The sequence below is a fragment of the Symsagittifera roscoffensis genome, unplaced genomic scaffold (assembly GCF_963678635.1).
Source record: "Symsagittifera roscoffensis unplaced genomic scaffold, txSymRosc1.1 SCAFFOLD_61, whole genome shotgun sequence".
In the NCBI taxonomy this organism is placed as follows: Eukaryota; Metazoa; Xenacoelomorpha; order Acoela; family Convolutidae; genus Symsagittifera; species Symsagittifera roscoffensis.
Window position 1 is genome coordinate 167952 of NW_026971315.1, and position 20834 is coordinate 188785.

At 34.2% G+C, this 20834-nt stretch overlaps 2 protein-coding genes across 3 annotated transcripts; one reads left to right on the forward strand and one right to left on the reverse strand.

Annotated features, from left to right (window-relative positions):
- Nucleotides 1-862: 862 nt before the first annotated feature.
- On the forward strand, nucleotides 863-7091 carry LOC134856307 (uncharacterized). Its single transcript, XM_063872664.1, has 4 exons — nucleotides 863-1286; nucleotides 3568-3975; nucleotides 4276-4618; nucleotides 6472-7091. The coding sequence occupies exons 1-4, from the start codon at nucleotides 935-937 to the stop codon at nucleotides 6950-6952; spliced, it is 1584 nt and encodes a 527-aa protein (XP_063728734.1). The 5' UTR covers nucleotides 863-934; the 3' UTR covers nucleotides 6953-7091.
- Nucleotides 7092-12715: 5624 nt separating this feature from the next.
- Nucleotides 12716-19700, reverse strand: LOC134856308 (tubulin polyglutamylase complex subunit 1-like). Of its 2 annotated transcripts, none has more exons than XM_063872665.1 (8): nucleotides 19586-19700; nucleotides 19432-19522; nucleotides 19196-19332; nucleotides 19041-19125; nucleotides 16818-16933; nucleotides 13515-13656; nucleotides 13274-13331; nucleotides 12716-13165 (listed from the first exon to the last, which is right to left on the reverse strand). In XM_063872665.1, exons 1-8 carry the CDS (start codon nucleotides 19623-19625, stop codon nucleotides 13064-13066), a joined length of 771 nt encoding a protein of 256 aa, XP_063728735.1. In that variant the 5' UTR covers nucleotides 19626-19700; the 3' UTR covers nucleotides 12716-13063. The 2 variants fall into 2 exon arrangements, with proteins under 2 accessions (XP_063728735.1, XP_063728737.1); XM_063872667.1 differs by having other exon boundaries at nucleotides 19432-19517; nucleotides 19586-19663.
- Nucleotides 19701-20834: the final 1134 nt, after the last annotated feature.

The following is a 20834-nucleotide window of genomic DNA, read 5'->3' on the forward strand; positions in this document are numbered from 1 at the left end:
GCGCAGAAAATTTTGCAAGAAAAAGACATTTTCATTTTAGTGTTTTGGTCGATCCTAGCTATCTTAGACAATCAATCATAGACAATCAAAGTTTTTGATAATCCGAACTCCTCCTTCAGGGGCGGATGTAAGATTTTCTCAGAGGGGGGGGGGGATTTTCGAAAAAATGTCAAAAATTTTGTCGACCTTTTTTTAGGTCGACCAAACTAATTTTCCGAGCTCTACCAAAGCACTACAAAGACCCAGAAAAAAACAGGCCAAAAAAGGCGTTTTATGCACTTTTTGGAAAATGTTAACCAAAAAATCGCGTTTTTTCGGCGAGCGCTCCCTCCTTAAAATTAGTATATTTGGCGCCCAAGGCGCCTTAAGAAAAGTTTTATGGTCAGTCAGCCAAAAAGGGATATCTCAAAATAGTACAAAGGGGGACCCTTTGGGTCGGCAGGGGGTTGAATCCCTGAGGGGGAGGGAAGAAGCGCGTTTGCCCACACCCCCCCTCCCCCTTCCTAAATCCGCTGGTGCCACCCTTAAGAAATCGCAAGATCCGCGTCTGCCTTGAATTCAGAATGAAAAAAGTACATCTAGTCCTTTGCATTTTTCATAGATATAAATTTACAATTAAAATACCTAAAACATTTTTCGTGGAAAGTGTCCTTTTTCAAACACTGATTGTGCTAGCCTTCAAATGGGCTGAAAAATCCTAAGAAAATGTTCTTCTAAGTTTTTTAAAAACTAGGCACTCAGTTCAAACTTCATAAACTGGTAAAAAATTTTACTGGCGCCATGCCGAAATGATAAAACTCACTTATGCATACCGTCACGGTTAGACTAATTTTTGCAGCACATGTTAACAAACCTCGATCCTTATTTGGGATGTCAAATCAAACCTCAGTTAAACAACAGATTGTTTATTTGAACTGATCTATAATCTCAATTTATGCTTAATTCAATTAATTTATCTCTAGCTATGGAATATCTAAATTTCAGGCTATTCCTAGACATTTTAGCAGTTTTGCTATTAAGTGGTCTTCTTGAAGCGGAAGAACCAAAATCTATTCACGTTGCTCTTGTCTCGGGTTGTGACTCACACCTTTCGTCAATGACTCCCATCGCCTACTCGCTACTGCACCACTCTTCCGTCAAAGACAAGTACCGAGTGACATTTATCATCGGATCTCAGTGTCGAGATGTTGCAGATAAATTGGGTGCTGATTTCTACGATACCGGACCCTGGGGCTACCCTGGGAATGGCACTGGATTCAATTCACATAATCGAGACTTGTCGATGGGTTAGATGCGCTTCCTTTTCTGAAAACTCTTTTTAGGAAAAAAGTTACAGCAAGAAAAGTTCACACAGAGGCGAGGCGGAGCTTCGCACCACTTGCAATACAACACGAACATAAAAAAGTCGGAAAAAAAATTAAATGTTGAAAAAACTAAGAGAACCAAAGTTTTCATATGTCTCGATAAAAAACAAATAGAGGCTCAGCTAAAGCTGGAGCTACGTGTTTGGTACTGAATGAATTTTCAATACTCATGCGTCACGAAAAATGTGATTTCAAAAATTGGACTTTGTCCAAAACCTAAGTTGTTTCTCTACTAATTTTGAAATAATCAATTTTCCCAAGGATAGAACAATTCTCTTACAAGAAATTAAAGAGCCGACGCTTCTGTAGGAAAAATTATTGCAACATGTTTCGGCAGAGAGTAGGTTGTGGCCGCTTATGCAAAGAAGATTCCCAAAACCGAGTTTCTCCATTGAGCATAACCTGAGAAAAGGCACGTTAGTTTTCGCGAAAAGTCAAAAAGTTTTCAAAAAATTGTCTAAGTTTCAAAACTTCGACTTATTTGAAGGCCATAATTTTTTTCTTAAGCAAACTGAGTATGGCCAATTATAAACGTAGTCGTTCAACAACCTATTGATTTGATTAAACCTATGATATCAGGTTTGGCAGAATAGCTGGCGAGAAAAGTAAAAAAAAAAACGGTCAACATTTAGAAATCGTCAATTCCGATAACCATATTTTTTTTTTGCAAAAATTAGGGCCGAACCGCACACGCAGAAGGAATTAAAGCAACCTATAAATTCGATCAAAATCAAAATGTCAGATTTGGGAGAGTAGTTTTCGATTAGAAAAAAACTTTCATAAGAAAACGGTCAAAAAATCAAAATTGCCAAGGGCCAAAAAAACTCATATCAAAGAAATTGGGGAGTAGTCGCACAACCAAATGAGCTTTTTACAACCCCTTCTTTGAATTGAATCCAAAATCTTAAATATGGCAGGGAAATTAAAAAGAGGTCATTTTTTTCGAAGGTGATAACTTTTTGTGTAAAAAAACTTTATGAGTAGCCACTAATGCAGGGGAGCTTCCTATGGCTTGTTAACTCCCTTGAACTCGCAATATCAGATTTTAGATGTAAATTTTTGAGCGAGGCCATAAAGAATCACCAAACCGTCAAAAATCAAAAAGTGGACTATTCCGAGGAGCATAAATTTTTGTATAGAAAAAAAATTGGTCATAACCGCTTATGCAGGGACATTACCTAACCAGTGCTAATCATTTAAACCAAAAATGCAGATTTGAGAGGCGCAGTTATCAAGAAAACGAAAAAAAAAAATCTCGAATAATATCCCACACTTTTTTTAAGGTGGTAAACAGAGGGGTCAAGTGAAAAAGACTCTAGAGGAGTATTCAGGTATACAGGTAAATGGGCGGTATTTCAATTGATACCTTTTTATGAATTGCGTGAGAAAAACAAAAACTTTTGCCAAAGTGAAAACATTTTCAGAAACGTAATAATTAATTTCAACAAAGCGATTGGTTAATATACAACCAACATGAAAAGTGCGGAGGAAAGTGTTGAAATTGTGTTTCCTTTGAAGTGATTCAAGTTTTGGTCATTGAGTCAATGAAAAATAGACCGAATTAATTTGGGCCGAGGATTTTTTTCAGCGAAACAAAAAAAAAGGAAATACAAAATTAAGTTAAGTAAAGTTACATATTGTAGGAGTAAATCACACGCTTAAAGCAACGATAAAAAAATTGCGCGCAGCAAAAAAAAACAATTCAAGTTATTGCAACTAAGTCGAAAACAAACAAGCAGACAAATAATTGGCCGAAAATTTTATTTGAAACAGAATATTTCGCGTTTGAAAAAAAAACATGTCCGTCTCAGATTCGAATCCAGGACCTTTGCAGTCCAAGGCATAATCGTTACCTCCAAGCTAAAGTTGCTGAGAATGCAAAAAAAATGAATTCATTCTGAACCAAGATACAAGTGATTCAAATGTTTCTGTTTAACAAATTGTTAACCCGAAAAAAAGTATATATTCCAGTTTCATGACGCTTGCTAATCGCAAGAGTATTAAAAAGAAAAAACCTTTTTCGTTCGGTGAACTCATTATTTGATATCAGTTGCAAATAGACACTTTCTTCACATTTGGTTCATTCAATTTCAGAGAAAACAAATTTTTGACAACCTAGGCATTTGGGGCTGTTCTCTTTGTTTAAATTTTTAAATGAATCTAATTAAGTTCAATTAATGGATTTCAAGTTAAATTTTTTAAGGTCCGTTGACATATGGATACCCTGCAGTTGAATCACTCGTCAAAAACGACAAACCCGACTTGATTCTTGCCGAACTCTTCAACTGTCGGGTTTCTCTCATCGCCGAACTGAACAGCATTCCCTACGCTACCATTTGGGCAGGTGCAACCCCCCACCCCGCCATGTACCAAGCGGGTTACGAACTGAACGCTGGAGTGATTGGCCTGTACACACCAAGCGAGGACAAACCAAGATGGGTGCTGGACTACTTCACAACTCTGTTTTTTTCTCAGGTGGCGGTTTTATGGGGTTTTCTGCAGAGCGAGGCCAATGAGTTGTTCAATTCGATGGTAAAAGAGAAAGGAGTCAACAAAGAGTTTGAAAATGCATACCATATCATGAACTCCTACCCATCACTCGCTCTAGCAGGTAAACTGAAAAAAAAGTTAAAAGCTTCCGAAAACTTTTGAGTATAACTACCTTGGTATTCATTGAGGCCGTTATATTAAAAAATCTACGAATATTATCTTTCAAGTTGAACTTGCGCTTCCGGGAGAGCTTCTGGGAAGTTTTGGAAACTGCGCTATTATATCTAATTTAATTCGTGTAAAATGCTATAAGCTATAAAGTTACAGCTTATTTTTGACAATAACCTATTTTTCGAATTGTCCATTTGTAGTAGAGAGCTTAACCTATATGAATAAATTAAAATCTTAGGCTAATTTGCAGGCCCGCCTATTTTTCCCCTGAAGGAAGTTCCAGGCAAATTATACATCGCCGGAATGCAGCCCACCGAAATCGCAGATCCAAAGAAAATGAGCGCAGAGTTGCGCATCTTCATCGAGAACAGCAAATTAGACATTCTTTACGTGGCACTCGGAACATACGCTGTCTTCAGTGACGAGCAGTTTGAAAAGATGAAGACTGCGTTTATGAAGCAGGAGAGATTTAATATAATCTGGAGTCACTCGGGATGGAGTGAGGAGCAAGAGTTGAAAGGAGAGTATGATAGAAGCAGAATGTTCATTAGGAAGAAACAACCGCAAAAAGAGATTTTCACGTATTCAAAAGTGTAAGTTCTCTCGCAAAAATACCCCTTTTCACACACTTCTCCCATATAATTTTCCTTCAATGGGCCCGAGAAATCAAAATTATACCTCGTAGAAAAACGTGCCAGACTATCATTCGTCAGATGGGGGCGTGTATATCAATATTTCTTGACAAAAAGGGAGCAATTTTTTAGACCAGCCATTACGATTCGGAAGTCGAACAGCGATCGTTCCCCATAGCCTTAGTATGCGATAGAATTGAGGGAAGAAAATTCCCAGCCAGAGTGGCAACAAAGCACGGGTGATAAAACGTAGTTCATAGACTTGAAAAAAACGTCCGACGAAAGATAATAATAATAACAAGAATGCTCGTATCAGGGCAAAGCCCTGAATGTTCCGACTGCCTTTTAAGGTCTATGAAGCAGAAGTAACATGAAAATTTAAAGGTAAAAAATAAAATTAAATTTTTTTTTTAATTCGAGATTTTTTGTAGAAACGTATAAAGTACAAAGTGATAAATTTTGCTCCTTTTAACCAATTAATTATGGCTTATAAGCTTCCTTGAACCAATTTGGAACGATTTCTAAGACGGATTAAATCTCGCTTACGCGTTAATAGCGCTAAATACATCGCGCATTAACTGTCCCAAATTGGCCAAAATGGCAATCTTTAAACCCCCATAACTTTACAAAAAATGATCACAGGTAAAATATGTTTTCAAATTTAAGCCCACGACAACAATACCTTTTGAATGATATGAAAAAATTCCATCAAAAATGGCTAGTTAAAAAGTCGAAATTTGTGTGACGAAAAAAAACCCACCCCGAGCACAAATATTCCGTTACTTTCGTATCGAAAGTCGGAATAATAACAACACTGCTCGTATCAGTGCGAAGCCCTGAATGTTCCGACTGCCTTTTAAGGTTTATGCTCCTTGTAACGAATCAATTATGGCAAATAAGCTTGTTTCAACCAGATTTCGCTCCTTGTAACGAATCAATTATGGCAAATAAGCTTGTTTCAACCAATTTGGAACGATTTCTAAGACGGATTAAATCCCTCGCTTAAGCGCTAATAGCGCGAAATATATCGCGCGTTAATTGTCGCAAATTGGCCAAATTGGCAGTTTTTAAACCCCCATAACTTCACGAAAAATGATCACAGGTGAAATATCTTTTCAATTTTAAGCTCATGACAACAATACCTTTTGAATGATATGAAAAAACTTCCGTCAAAATTTGCTAGATAAAAAGTCGAAATTTGTCTGAAGAAAAAAACCCAACCCGAGCACAAATATTCCGTTACTTTCGTATCGAAAGTCGGAACAATAATAACAAGACTGCTCGTATCAAGGCGAAGCTCTGAATGTGCCGACTGCCTTTTAAAGTTTATGAAAAACTAATGACAAAAAAATTAAATGCAATAAAATAAAATGAAAATTTTTTTCTAAAATTTGAAATTTTTTCATGAAAATCTAGCTGAAACAAAAATGGCTAGTTAAAAAGTCGAAATTTGTGTGACGAAAAAAAACCCACCCCGAGCACAAATGTTCCGTTACTTTTGTATCGAAAGTCGGAACAATAATAATCAATTGAATTGAAGCAAAACCACAAGCCTCAACAAATACGGCATCAAACTATATTCGGTAAAAAATAGGTTAATAATATTTTTAGTACTAATAATAAGGTTATAATAAATAATAACGGATCTCTTTAACTACATCCCCCTCGGGTACCTAGAAACGAATATCCCACAATAAAGAAATAAATCAACGGTTAAGCATTTGAGAACTTTAAACCTAGAGACGAATCTCTGCCCTTTTGCAAAAGGGGGATATAGTTAAAGAGATCCCTAATAACAGCTAAACTGGTTTTAGTAAAGTATTCCTTTCCCACTGCGGTGCTAGTTCTACAATGGAGGGCGTGTCTAATCTCAAAGCCTTCATCGGGTGTCCCCAAATGCGTGACCAGGAAATGGCTTCCAAAGTCATCACAAAGTACAACTTCGGAACAATCATAAGTCGCGCCCCTTCCGAACACGAACTCTTGACAGCTGTTGAAAACGTCTATCAAAACTTGCCGACTTATCTCAAAAATGTTAAAACAGTAAACGAAGAATCAAGTGTCGATTCTGCTCGGAGGCTGGAGAAGTTTATTGATTCGATGGCATCTGAGAGAAGAACTATTCAATTTGATTTCAAAGAGTCCAATTTTATGCCTTTATGGCGCGGAGTTGCAAATCTTTTATTGTTCTTTTCGTGTTTGCTTGCTTGCATTTTCAGCCCTTTTGTTTTGCTGTGTTGCGCATGCTATCGTTTTCGAAAGATTAACACAAAAAACAATAAGAAGACGCAATGAGTTTAGTGAAAATATGCGACAACTCAATCTGTATCTTTGAATGGTTATGTGGGTAAAAAATATGGTACTGGGTATATCAATTTACTTTATCAAATGCAGATCAACGTAGTTAATATACTTTAAAATTCAATTTCACGGAGCCAAAATCACTCTCATTCAAAATCTATCAAAAACACCTCAAAGATAACAAAAAATTACAAAAACATTTGCCGTTGAACAAATTCAATTATTTCAACCATTTCAAAGTTTGAGCTTCAAAACCTGAAAACCAAAATTAGACAAACTTTATTTGGTTTAAAAAATTGAAGGAAAATTTTTTTGGATATTCAAAACAAATGCTCAAAAATGAGTCGTGGAAACCAAACTGCATTTTGGGCAAGGAAAACAATTGCTCCAAAATAAACCAACTTTTTTCTAGTATTAGACTGTGACAAAGTTCCGTTCTATCCTCGAATTTGAGAAGAAATAGTATCAGAAACTTTTTTTCACTAAAATTAGGTAGTATAAAAGACGTCGTTCAAGTTGAGTGATGTATCAAGCTTCTGTTTTGTTTTCTGAACTGTAATCGAACCGAATTGCATGTATCAAAATAGTTGCTTCGATGAACACTCCTTTAGTTCATGATTCTATCAGTCTCCTCTTCTTACTGGGATTCTAAAACATGTTGACCTGAAAGCTCTCTCAAAGTGTTATTACTTAGTTATTAGATATTCATTTTACTCTTTCAATTTACATTTAATTTTTTTTTGCAAAGTTATTCGTGGTCGAAGAAATATGTGATAATTTGCGAATTTGAGAAGAAATAGTATCAGAAACTTTTTTACACTAAAATTAGGTAGTATAAAAGACGTCGTTCAAGTTGAGTGATGTATCAAGCTTCTGTTTTGTTTTCTGAACTGTAATCGAACCGAATTGCATGTATCAAAATAGTTGCTTCGATGAACACTCCTTTAGTTCATGATTCTATCAGTCTCCTCTTCTTACTGGGATTCTAAAACATGTTGACCTGAAAGCTCTCTCAAAGTGTTATTACTTAGTTATTAGATATTCATTTTACTCTTTCAATTTACATTTAATTTTTTTTTGCAAAGTTATTCGTGGTCGAAGAAATATGTGATAATTGCGCAGCGACCGGAATTAGGTACTAAATTTTTAAAAGATCAAAATAATAAATTGCTAGGCTACGCTAGACGTAGCAAAACATCACGCAAGTAATTAAATTTATCTGAAACAAAAACTGCTAGCTACCAATTGCAAGTTTACGGATGTAACAAAAAAGGGGGAAAGATGCAACAACCTTGTATACGGCAACAGTTTTCCAATAAACGAGAAAACATTATCTTATAGTCAAAATGGTAAATTAGTACGCTAAGTTTCTATTTCAGTTTGTTTAACAGATATTTGAGACTTCTAAGCTAATGTGAAGTCTAAATCTTTGAGCAGGAAAAAAAACAAAAAAACTGAATTGAGAAAAAAAATTCAATTGCAACAAAATATGTTATCAGCAAAAAAGCAGAGTCTTGCGCACAATACGAAGCACCTACAAAATATTACAGATAGCAACTAATTTGAAAATTTTTTTTGAAAAAATATCAAAAAAACTGTCTCTACCAAACTTTTTGTCGCATCAAGGAAGGCAGTTTTCAGCGGTAGACTAGCAAAGAAACAATTTATATATTTTCACTCAAGCCCAAAAAACTTGGTATACGTCGGTTGAGCCAAATTTTTTCATCATAGTAATTTTGACTTAAAATAATGTAAGCTCTAAGTTTTTAAGTTTCGCATACCACGAGCACACACGGATGAACAATTATTCTGAACTTTCGAACGACGCAATTATTGGCAACTGGGTTGATATAAAAATAACTGAAAACTTTTGACTCGAAAAATCATTTGAAGCAAAATGGACCAAAAACACGAAAAAAATATTGCAAAAATTCGGAGTAGATTTATAACCAAAAAAACACAGTTTTTAAAAAGCAGGAAATTCAAATTTATGCTTAGTCGAATTTTAAAAAGTTTTCGTGATGTAACTGACAGAATTTTGTATAAAGAATTTTAAATAACCCTTACATGTTTCTAACAAAAATTATTTAGCAGAAAAAAAATCAAGTTACCGCTTACAAGACACTCACCTTGATATGTAATGGCTACTAAATAAATATGAGCATATCAGCATTTCTGGCTGTTTATAATGGTTTAATGATCTGGTTATGACAACTTGCTTAGGTAAGAAATGTACGCAATCTGATTGGAAGGGCCAAAGTTTTTTAATCAAAATAAATTTTGACATCAAAAGCAAAAAAAGGGTTTCTGAAACATAACTGGGACAGTGAGTGAAATTAAAAAAAGAACCTCAGCTGGTTGTGTTTTGAAGTATTCGACAAGACAAAAAAGAACGATCTGGAAACAAAAATATTGTTTCATCATTATTTGAATTGGTTAAAAGCAACCAAACCACTTTTACCTTGTACGGCAAACACGATGACAGCTGTTAAAACGTTAAATCTTTTGAGGAGACTTTAACGCAACACAGCACACAAAAACGTGGAGAATCAACTTCTGAAATTATCATTGTCGTCCTAATGTCATATTTCGAGCTATGAAAAGAAGCAAGCCTTGATTAAAATATCGCTTTGTCAACAAATTCAACCCGTTCTCCATTAAAAAACAAAAACAAAAAATTGATAAATAGTTTTTAGGACCAAGTTAACATCCTCCCTCCCAGATAAACCAAGTTAAGATCCTCCACCCCAGCGTTGAATTTAAATTAAATTTGATTAGCGCTGCGTGTAAAATGCCCTATTCTGATTGGCTGAAAATTCGAGCTCTGAATAAAGTTAAAATCTTCCCCCCTAAATGTTTACGTGCAAAATAAAGTGCTTCAAAAAGCGCCTGTCTCGCCGTCTTGTGAAATATTTTTCCCGCCTTTTCAGATTCAACGCTTTAATAGGCTCAATGGGAGACCGGCCTATTTTCATGCGTGCCGCTTAGCATGCGACAATTAGCGCAATTAGAATTGAATTTGTTTTCTCACGTCTGCAACTTAAATTCAAATTGATGCGTGCCGCATCAACTGAGTAATAATTTTAATTGAGCATGCTAAGCGACCGCTACGCCCCCCAGTTCAACGCTTTATTAGTTTTCCGCTAAATAAAATTTCCCCTTTTCTAGGTTTGAAAGAATCACTCAACTGCATATTAGCATCCACTTCATTCAAAGATGATTTTGAACGTCACTGTAAAGCTACCGCTGGTTAAAATACTACAAAACAAAACCAAATGGATTGTACACTTTAATGAGCGCCTTAGTTTGAGTTAAACTAGCAGAGCCAACAGAGTGGTAAAAAATTTTGCGAGCTCTCGAATGCTTGCAAGTTACTCGCAAAAATCATGATATTCATATGCCACAATTTAATCAAATTGTACCGAAATATTTATGCTTGGAGTGGTTTTTTGTTGAGTCAATTTTCGACTTGTTAATTAAACGTTTTCGACAAACTTTTTATATCATATTAGAGATATTGTTAACTTAAGCTCAAATTTTAAAAGATATTTTACTTGTGATCATTTTTTGTAAAGTTACGAGCGTTTGAAAATTGCTAATTTGGCCATAATAGGTAATTAAAGAGCGATAAATTGCGTACTTATAACATGCGTGAGAAACGAATGAATGCATTCAAAATTGAATTAAGGCCAGCCATAAAATCATATTATTACAATACGAGACGCTAAACACACTTACTATTTTACATGATAAAATGTGCGATGATAAAATGAAAAGCAGAAAAAAAGTTTCTTCCTTTTTTCTCGAAGGTTTTTTTATCAATTATTCAACCAAAAAAAGCTTTTCAATTGGCCTTAAGTGCATTCGGAACTTTCAGGGCTTTGCCTTGATATACTAGCAGTCTTGTTCATTTTTGGTAAACAATCGCTTTCCATAAATTTTCAAAAATATAACGAAACGCTTATCTGCAATTCGAAAACACAAGGAATAAATAACGGCAAAAACTCTCTCTAAAAAGGCTCGAAAATATTTAAAGAAAACAAATAGACAGTAAATTTTCACATCGTTAGATCTAGGGCAATTTCAACCGCAGGTTCAAGCGGCTGCCCTACACAGAGGCTAAGCGGAGTTTCACACATTTTGCAATGCACCAAACACCGTATGTAAAAATAGCCAATAAACAGATCAAAACCGCAAATCTTGAAAAAAGCATCCAAAATGAAACTAGTCAACAAAACTGAACCATTCAAAATATCAAATTTTCGTTTGGATTTGTCTGGAATGTTTCATTTTAAGGAAAAAATCAAACGAAACATTTAAATATAGAAACAGAGGCAAAGAAGAAGTTCGTACGAGTTGCAATACCATGCAATTATAACATTTCAAGCCAGCAGACATTTTTAAAATAAGATTAAAAAAACGATAACTATGAAATCCAACTGCCTGTCTCGAAGATGTTTAATTTGAGCAAAACGTGTGCAGACAAACTGTTTTGACGTATAAAACAAGATTCAGCAACAATTATTGAGCATCATCTAAGCAGACACAACTGCTTAACTTTCAATGAGTCAAAAACCAGTTTTGTCATGAATTTCGCGATATTTCAAACACTTACGCCCTCACCCAAGCCAATTTATGTCACTAAATCGAAATATTTAAGACCAAATAGAAGTTACGAGTAACAGAAACATGCAAAGGAAATTACAAAAAGTCAGATTCAGTAAACTACGAACTACAAGAAAGTAGAAAAAAAATATTTCTTCATGTGGCAACTTATCCCACTAAACATAAGCAGACAAATAAAAGGCCTCCAATTTTATAAAGTGGAATATTACCTTCTACTTATAAGGGAAAATCTACGTTCTGATCCGATAACGCTTGATAGTCGCAAAATTATAGAACTAATCTACTGCAAGCCTTGCTTGCTTAATACAGAATGGATGACTCTGTCTTGAATGTTTTTACTTAGATTATCTCCGAAAAATCTGCTCTAGTGCTTAAGAGTTTTTCTTCTGTAAAAAATTTCGTTTATGTCTTTTGAGGATTCTGAATCTCAAAACAGATATGCATCTTTTTGCCCACTTGGACTTAGCTGCAAACACTGATTCTCGCGCATTATACAGTGCTGATTTAGATTAACCGAAAAACGAACATTTTAAAATTTGAAGGCGTTTTTTTCAAATTGGGATAAGATTAAACACAGAAGGAAGAGCTTAAAGTTGCTTAAAATTTAACCAGAACTTTTATGGTGCAATTCATGTTTCAAAAATGGCAACCAAAATTTGCCCCCAAAAAATGGTTTAATTTGGCTTTTTTATGTTAATCAAGACTAGAGCTGAAACTACTACATTAAATGATGATAAACTTATTTCCAGAAAAACCTATCGAACAGCCCAACACTTTTAGAACATAAAATTGGCCGAGAAACGAACATTTTAAAATTTGAAGACGTTTTTCTCAAATTGGGAAGTCAAATTGGCCCATTTTTGGTTCCCAACTTCGCAAAATCAATTGCATCATAATAATTCTGGTGAGAATCTAAGCAACTTTCGTCATTCTCTTTTTTGTCTTATCTCAATTCAATTTGAGAAAAGCCCGTTGAAAGTTTCAAACTTAGTAGTTTGGTCCGATAATTTAAATCAACACTAGCACATTTGCCCAATATACGTGCATGGGAGTGAAGCCTTCATTACTTGTTAACGACACGTGTATTTGAATTGCTTTTATTTTTACGATAATTAACACAGTTCTCTATTATTTTTATGCTAATCGAGCTTTATGCTAGTCAATTCACAACAATTGTCATCGTTTTTGTCAGAAGTCAAAAAGGAGACACTAAGACTTTTTTTACATATTAACTATTTACAATTTTAACCACAAATGATTACAAATATACATATGTACTATTCATTTTCGAAACTTTGATTCAAATCTATCAATAGTTGAACTTTCATGAGTTCGATACCTAAATCTAAAATGAGTTCATATTCACTATAGAGTTCAATCATGGATCATCATGAGGTGCAGCAAATCCGTGCTTCTAAGATCTTGAACCGAGAGTCACATGTGATATTTGTCAAGATTCCTCTTCATGTTGTTTCAAAATCACAATGTGAAGGTTATTTGGGCGAAAAAAATGTTGATTGCCTGGGACACAAATTCAGTTTGAGTCAACGTTTTAACTGTCGAATGCGATGAGTCCATAGCCTGAAAGGCTTCCAAATGTCACTTAGCTTATAAATCCAAAATTACAAAGACAATTATAATTGCAAAACTTCGAATACAAAAGCTGGCAAACAAATTAGTGAAACAAACCTGTTCTAAAATTTCTGCAATTTTTTTGTTGGTGAATTTCGCTGCCACTGCCAGAAGCCTAAAACAAAAACTTTCCATTTCGTCAAAATAAGAAAATTGTTAGGATAAAATTTGAAAGACCAAAACTGCAAAAACTCAAAATTGAGAGCATAATTCACTGCATTCCACATGCAACAATGAAAAATAACAAACATTAATACCAAAAACAATATAGAAGTTTTAACAAAAAATTATGCCTAACCTGAGTGTTTCGGTTTCAGCGTCTACTTCTGTGGCGCCTTTGAACAGTTCGTTCAGAATAGAGTCTGCCAATTTGCAGCTGATTCTGTCCTGTTTATGCACGTCCAACTCAGTGAACAGTTGGTCGCAGAAGGTGCAGAAATCTAAAATCGCAACTCGAGATGAAAGTATTGCGATCTTATAGGAGTTGTCATCATGCCTGTGAACGTTTAAATGAGCTTGGTTTTTATATGTACACCAATTATCTTTCACTTCGATCGCCATATTTATGTTACCTTACTTTCCGAAACACCTCCTCTAAAAGGAAGGGAAGGAATTATACCGTAGCGTTTTTTCCGCTCAAATTTAGGTACCACAAACATATTAAATTATTTCAAACTTATATGCAAAAAACAACATTTGAAGAAAAACGCTAATCTACACAGACTCGCAGCTGCGCTCCATGTACACACAGCCAACTGATAGTTAGCCAATACAGCCAATAGATGTTGAGCTCAAGAAAATCTCAAAAACTAAATTTTTGGAAACTTTTTAGGGTGCAAGTATTAGAGCAAAACACAGAGGCGAGTCCCCTCTTCTCTCATCTGCGCCACGTCCCCTTGGCAATTTACAAACACTAGCCCGAACTTAAAAATACATAAAGCAGCTACATATGCTAATAAATTGCCAATCAATGCAGCACAAGTGGCACCAAATACAAATAGACAGAATTTTGCGTATTATAATTTGGAACACAACAAACTGAAGGCATCCACACAAACTTTACATTGGAAAACATAAAAAGCCAAATTATGCATAAATTATGCATTTAAAAAATATCGCGAGATATACTGAGTTGAAAAATTTCTGAAATCGAGTTTTTACAATGATACTGTTGTTTGAAACAAATAGCTTTTTTCGGTTCATTTGATGAATTAAAACTGCATTAACTGTTCTAACTTATTACACCGAAGACTTTAGTCAAGGTGTTATGGTATCGTGTAACGGGGTTTTTTTTTAATGTTGTCTGTTGTCAAGTGTCGACAAATAACGTCCACAGTTATCAATTATCATGTGGGCTGGACCATATCGCGCTATGTCACGTGATTGCGTATGTTTGTTTCTTTATTTGTTCATCTTTATTTATTTAATTATCTGTTCTATTTATTTAATTATGTTTAGTTTGCTTATATTTATTTATAATTTATGTATGTACATATTTATTTTTGTTTATTTTTATCACGTGTTTTGTTTATTTATTTAATTATTCTTTCTTTCATTTAGTTTTGCTTTTATTATTTCTGCGTGTGTATTTATTTAATTTATTTATTTTCATTTATTTATATTATGGGTCTGTTTGTTTGGTTATTTGTTCATATATATTTTTTGATGTCTATTTAATTATTTGTACATTTCACTTTTGCTTTTATTTATTTATTTATTTATTTATGTATTGATTTATTTTTTTATTGCTTATTTATTTATCAGGTGTGTTTTGTTTATTTGTTGATATTTATTTCTATATTTATTTAATTATTCTTTCTTTCATTTAGTTTTGCTTTTATTATTTATGTATGTGTATTTATTTCATTTATTTATTTTCATTTATTCATATTATGGGTCTGTTTGTTTGGTTATTTGTTCATATATATTTTTTCATGTCTATTTAATTATTTGTACATTTCACTTTTGCTTTTATTTATTTATATATTTATTTGTTTATGTATTCATTTATGTATTTATTTATTTATTTATGTATTGATTTATTTTTTTATTGCTTATTTATTTATCAGGTGTGTTTTGTTTATTTGTTGATATTTATTTCTATATTTATTTAATTATTCTTTCTTTCATTTAGTTTTGCTTTTATTATTTATGTATGTGTATTTATTTAATTCATTTACTTTCATTTATTTATATTATGGGTCTGTTTGTTTGGTTATTTGTTCATGAGATATATATTTTTTCATGTTGATTTAATTATTTGTACATTTCAGTTTTGCGTTTATTTATTTATTTATTTATTTATTTATTTATTTATGTATGTATTTATTTATTTATGTATTGATAGTACGATTTTTAGTTCTAGAACTGTTATTTCAGGCTCTTTCTCGATATAGCAAAATTTTGGTGTATACATGTATTAGTACGATTTTTTGTTCTAGAACTGTTATTCTTCAATTATTAGTTGTTCAAGTTGTTTGGTTTTTGCTTCAGTTTCTATGCCTTCGGTGTATTGCGCGTAGCGCCTATGTTTACTTATAGTGGAACCAATATTTGCGACCTTAGGTTGCGAAAAACACATTCGTACTATTGCTCTACGCTCGCAAGTTTAAATAGTACCTTCAAGCTCTTTGAATTTCAATAACCTTTATTGTATGGCCTTTTTTATTTTATCAAGAATTACGCTGAAGCTTTCATTAAGTTGTTTGATGAGAAAGTTATATCAAAAGAAGCCTCTTATACACCCCAACAGAGTTCTAAAATAAAAACAAATTTCAAAAACAAAAACAAATTCTAAAATTTTGTCAGGATGTGTAATAGTCTTCTATTGATATAACTGTCTCATCAATTAACTTGTTAGTTTCAGCGTAATTCTTGATTAATTAAAAAAACCGAAATGGCTCATTTTTGGGGTAAAATTTTGGTTGAAAATTCCGAAAAATGCAGCATATTAATTCTGGTTAAATTCTAAGCAACTTTTGCTCTCTTCAATTTCTGTCAAATCTTAACCCAATTTGAGAAAAATGCGTTGAAAGTTTCCAATGTAATCAATTCGTATGGATATTTTATATCAGCACTGTAATTTAAGTATTAAATATGTAATTAATTAATCAAAATATGGAAATATTCAAATTAAAGTCAATTTATGAACCTTAAAGTTATTCATGATAATTCGCACCCTCTGCATTTTTGTTATAGAAGAGCGTAATTTCTTCCATTTAGCAAATGAAGTTGATTGAAATTTTTAAATTCGGGCCGCTAAAATTAAAAATTAAGCGTTAACAATGTTTACCTAAGACGATTACTATAGACACTACGGTACGGCCAAACTCAATAAATTGCGTTAGAGTCTACTTATATCTAGAATTTTTTATACGTAGTCTAGGAACACAAGATGCAAAATTCATGAAAAAACAACACGCCAAAACAAAATATGCACTTCTATCAGAAAAGTCAGGCGCGTTCTCTGAGCCGATCGGAAATATTTAAATGCCGAATGAAAATTTCGCATATAAAGCATGCTACATTTTGCCTTCTACGGTAAAAGCCTGACAAAGTTTCTTTCTATCTAAAAATAGTTTCAGAGTAGCGTCACTAGTACCGATAGAAATGAGGCAGAGGTAGACTGCAGATCTGAAGATGGAGAAAGGGACCACTTCATGTTCTCGTACCACCAGTCTCTTCTGCACCTGCTCCAGACAAACACTCTTGGCCTCTCTTAAACATACCAGAGTACATGTTACAAACTCAACAGTCATACTTACTGGCTGAATCTATTTTTTGTTCAAATCGACGTAAACCAAGATGAGAATACTAGGTCAGCAAGAATTTTTCAACACAGGCAACTGGAGCGTGGCACCACTTGCGATACAAAAATATACTATACGAAACAGTAGCGGATTTGAAGGGGGCGGCCACCAAAAGGTTCCCCTTTGCTACTATTTTTGGACTTCCATTTTTGGCTGACCGACTCCAAAGTTCTTTTGGCTGAACGACTTCCAGTTGTGACAGAACGACTATTTTTGGACTGTTTTTTCGAAAATTTGCCGGCGGCACAGAAGCTTTGGTCAAAAATGTGTCTTTACAGTGATTTGGGAGAGCTCGGAAAAACAATTTGATCCAATGAAATCTAGAAAGCATAATTCACAAACTCAGAGCAAACGCTAAAAAAATCTTGTAAAAAAAATTTCATGAAAAAACGCGGACAGGAAAGTCAAGAGCAAACTCGTTCTGAATAATGTGTTTGTTAAAAGAAAAATCAAAGCTTCCGACTATCAAACACTTAATAAACACCTTGTGATTGAAACAACCCGCTCGCGGACTAAATCCCCCAGGATAAAATCCCCCAGGATAAAATCCCACCGGATATAATCCCACAGGACTAAATCCCCCATAGGACCGAATCCCCCTAGGACAAAATCCCCCATATTTTATTTACTATAATGGAAATCAAACTGTACACATTATATAATTTCATGTTTCTATTGATTCCATTTTGAACTGACTTCCATTTATACATGCATCGCCATTTTGACGTGACTTTTTAGCAACTTTAAGATTCCAGCATTCAGTTGACTTCCTATAAGAATGAGCTTCGATTGCAAAAATTAATAAGCCACGTGGCACAGTCAGTACGACAAGTGAATGGAAAACAATGTTGATTCCTTCAGCGTGAGTTCGAATCCCAAATATGACATTTTGTGCAATCAATGTAAAGGTCTGTTAAATTTACCCCTAGGGGTAAAAAATCCCGCGCTTCCACTAAGGTGGGGGTGCGGGATGGTGTGAAAGGAAGTCCCCGATTCCTAGAAAACCATCTTCTTTATTGTGTCAAAATTTCAGACCTCTAGGATCAAGGAATGTTGATTTTGGGGGGGTCCGAAATTTTGAACATGATTTTGAACTTAATTTAACGTTAATTTATGTTGGCTGATAAACAAATTAACACCCGATATAGTCCCAGCAAAACGATTAGTGAAACAGGTGTGATACCAATTTGCGTGGTCGCAATTTAATCCCCCCATTAGCAATTAAACGTTTGCTTCTTGACCATGTTTCCTTTAGCATAGTGAAGAATTCGACTACATATATCAAGTAACTCAATGAATAAGTCAACAACATTTGAATAAGTCAACAACATCAGAACCAGTCACATACGTATCAAGTTTTTCTTCATGGACAAAACTTATAAGTCAAAAAGCAAGTGTTTTTAAATATGAAGCCTGTGCTTCTTCGAAAAATCGAAGTAGACTTCGTCTCATAAACCTCGACGAGCACGAGGCTCCGGTAAAAAAACTCTTGTAAACATAAATGCTGACCACAAACATCCTACCCCTATCCACGAAAAACAGACTAAAACCACTAACCGAAAGACCTATCGGACATTACAATCAGAAACCATTACCATTAACCAGTACAAGTATTGTATATATATCTAGTTAATTTTATGCAAAAACTTGTCTGTGCTATTTTTTATTTTAATAATTTTTGTTTCTTATTCTGTTAACTTTGTTGACTTTGTTTTTGACGAATTTTTGTTTTCTAGATAACTGATGATGGCAGTATTGCCGAAAATGTTTTTAAAATTATCAAACCTTGATCCTACTTGTTTTTGCTAATTAGTTATCACGAGCCACTGTTCCAACCAGGATGCTTCTTATACAGTAATATGCAATCCAGTATATACTTGTTCCAATTACTCCTGAGATTAAGTTTCTCATGGCAACATCGCGTTTCAAAAACAGGCGAAGTGGATAAATTACATTTACATAAACTATATTTACAAAAATTACATTTATATTTTAAGTGAATACGATACACTTACATTTGCTGCCCGACACAGTATGACGCTATCAGCTCAGTAACAAACTCTTGAAAGACAGTTCCACCAATTCCAGAAACACTGACCTCTGCAACAACATGAGAAACAGTTTCACAGAAAGACAGACTCACCGCAAAAAGAGTGTGTCATAAATTTACCCTTAGCATTAGAAAGGACATCGAAAGCTGACAATAGGTTTCTTTCGAAGACTGGCTTTCCATAATTGCTCAGCAAAATAGTTTCCACAGCTTGAGATATTCGGTTCCGATTTTCAGGATTCGAAATAGAACGGAAGCTTGAAAAGACAATTTCATTTAGAGCACTATTCAGATTTGCATTAAAAAGGCCTGCTCAGTTATAGTAAGCCTCGATTTTTCAAAAAAAAAATACGTACTGATCACTTAAAAACTTCACGGGGTTCTCTGGTCGGTTCATCAGAAGCTTCAACAAAGCATCGCGAACTAAAGTGTTTGAGTCCGTCTTCTCTTAAACACAGATCTTTGCCATCTCTCTTTTCTAATATACCAAAAAGAAGATCAAAGATATACCTAGAGTAGACTTATAAAAAGAGACGTCTCGTTCAGTCATCTTTTCTTGCTATCTGAAGTTCGCCGACATAGAATCTAGAAAATTTATTTTGTAAGCAGCAATTGAAGATCCGTAATATCCATTTCGTTGTTAAAATTCATTTGAAAAATGAACTATGAAACGGACCCTTTCGGGTACTCGTTTAGAGGTATGATCCTAAAAATGCCTTTGTTACCAAGTAAAAGCCAATTAACCATAAAATAACTTGAATTGATAAAAAACCAACAAAATACCCAATTTTAAATAGTAGGTGTCTACTTTATGACTTGTCTACTTTTTGCTGTGTAAATGTTTGAGGGATCCATTGAGCAACCCTAGAAAACAAAATTCGAAAATATATTTTCGTGAATTTTTGAAAAAGACAATTTTTGAAAAAAAAACGGATTTTTTTAAAGTTAAAAAAAAAACATTTGCAATAAAGTTAACGTCCTGCCTTCCGATTTTTGCAATTTGAAAAAACTTGAGAAATCAACAAACAATTAATCAGTCTCCAACAAAGCGAAGCGCCTATAATAGCACCGGAATTCCAAATGCCAGCAACAAGAAAAAATATGACGAAAGTGCTACTGATGAGGCGTCTTGGTGGCGAAATTGTAGTAAGGAAGGTCGCAATATTAACATCTAATATTTCGTTGAATGAAACTGTAACAAGCATACAGCGAATCAAAGCCGAGAAAATTGAAAGAATGATATTCTTAACGATCAGGACGTAGATTTCCATGCTTACTCTGCCAAGAAAAAAAAACAGGCAAATTAAATATCGAAAAACAACACACTTAAACCGTTTTCTGACGGAAGGCTTACAAAGAAAATGAAGTTTCAAAAACCTTTTGGTCAATTTAAGCACGGAAGAAAAGGCCTAAAGAGTAGAAAAAAAAACAGAGGACTTGGTTGGAAGGAAGTTTTAGCAATTTTAATGTGCGAAAAACCTGATATTTTTTAAGTTAATACTTTTAGCATATAAAATCCAGCCATTTAGCAATCACTTATCAAAGTGCCTAAAAATCACAAATTCGCAGTTCAAATCGTAGATCTCTCCCTAGCAACTTGGTTTCAGCACTCGGGGAAGTTGGTTTCGGCAGTTCGAGCGTTCATCAAAAGCGCTAGAGAAACCGAGGTTCTGCTTTAGGTTGACTTCAGCAACGCGCGAAACAGCGTCAGGAGAGACTATGTTGCTGAAATTCTTGCCGAAGAAATTCATGAGCTTCT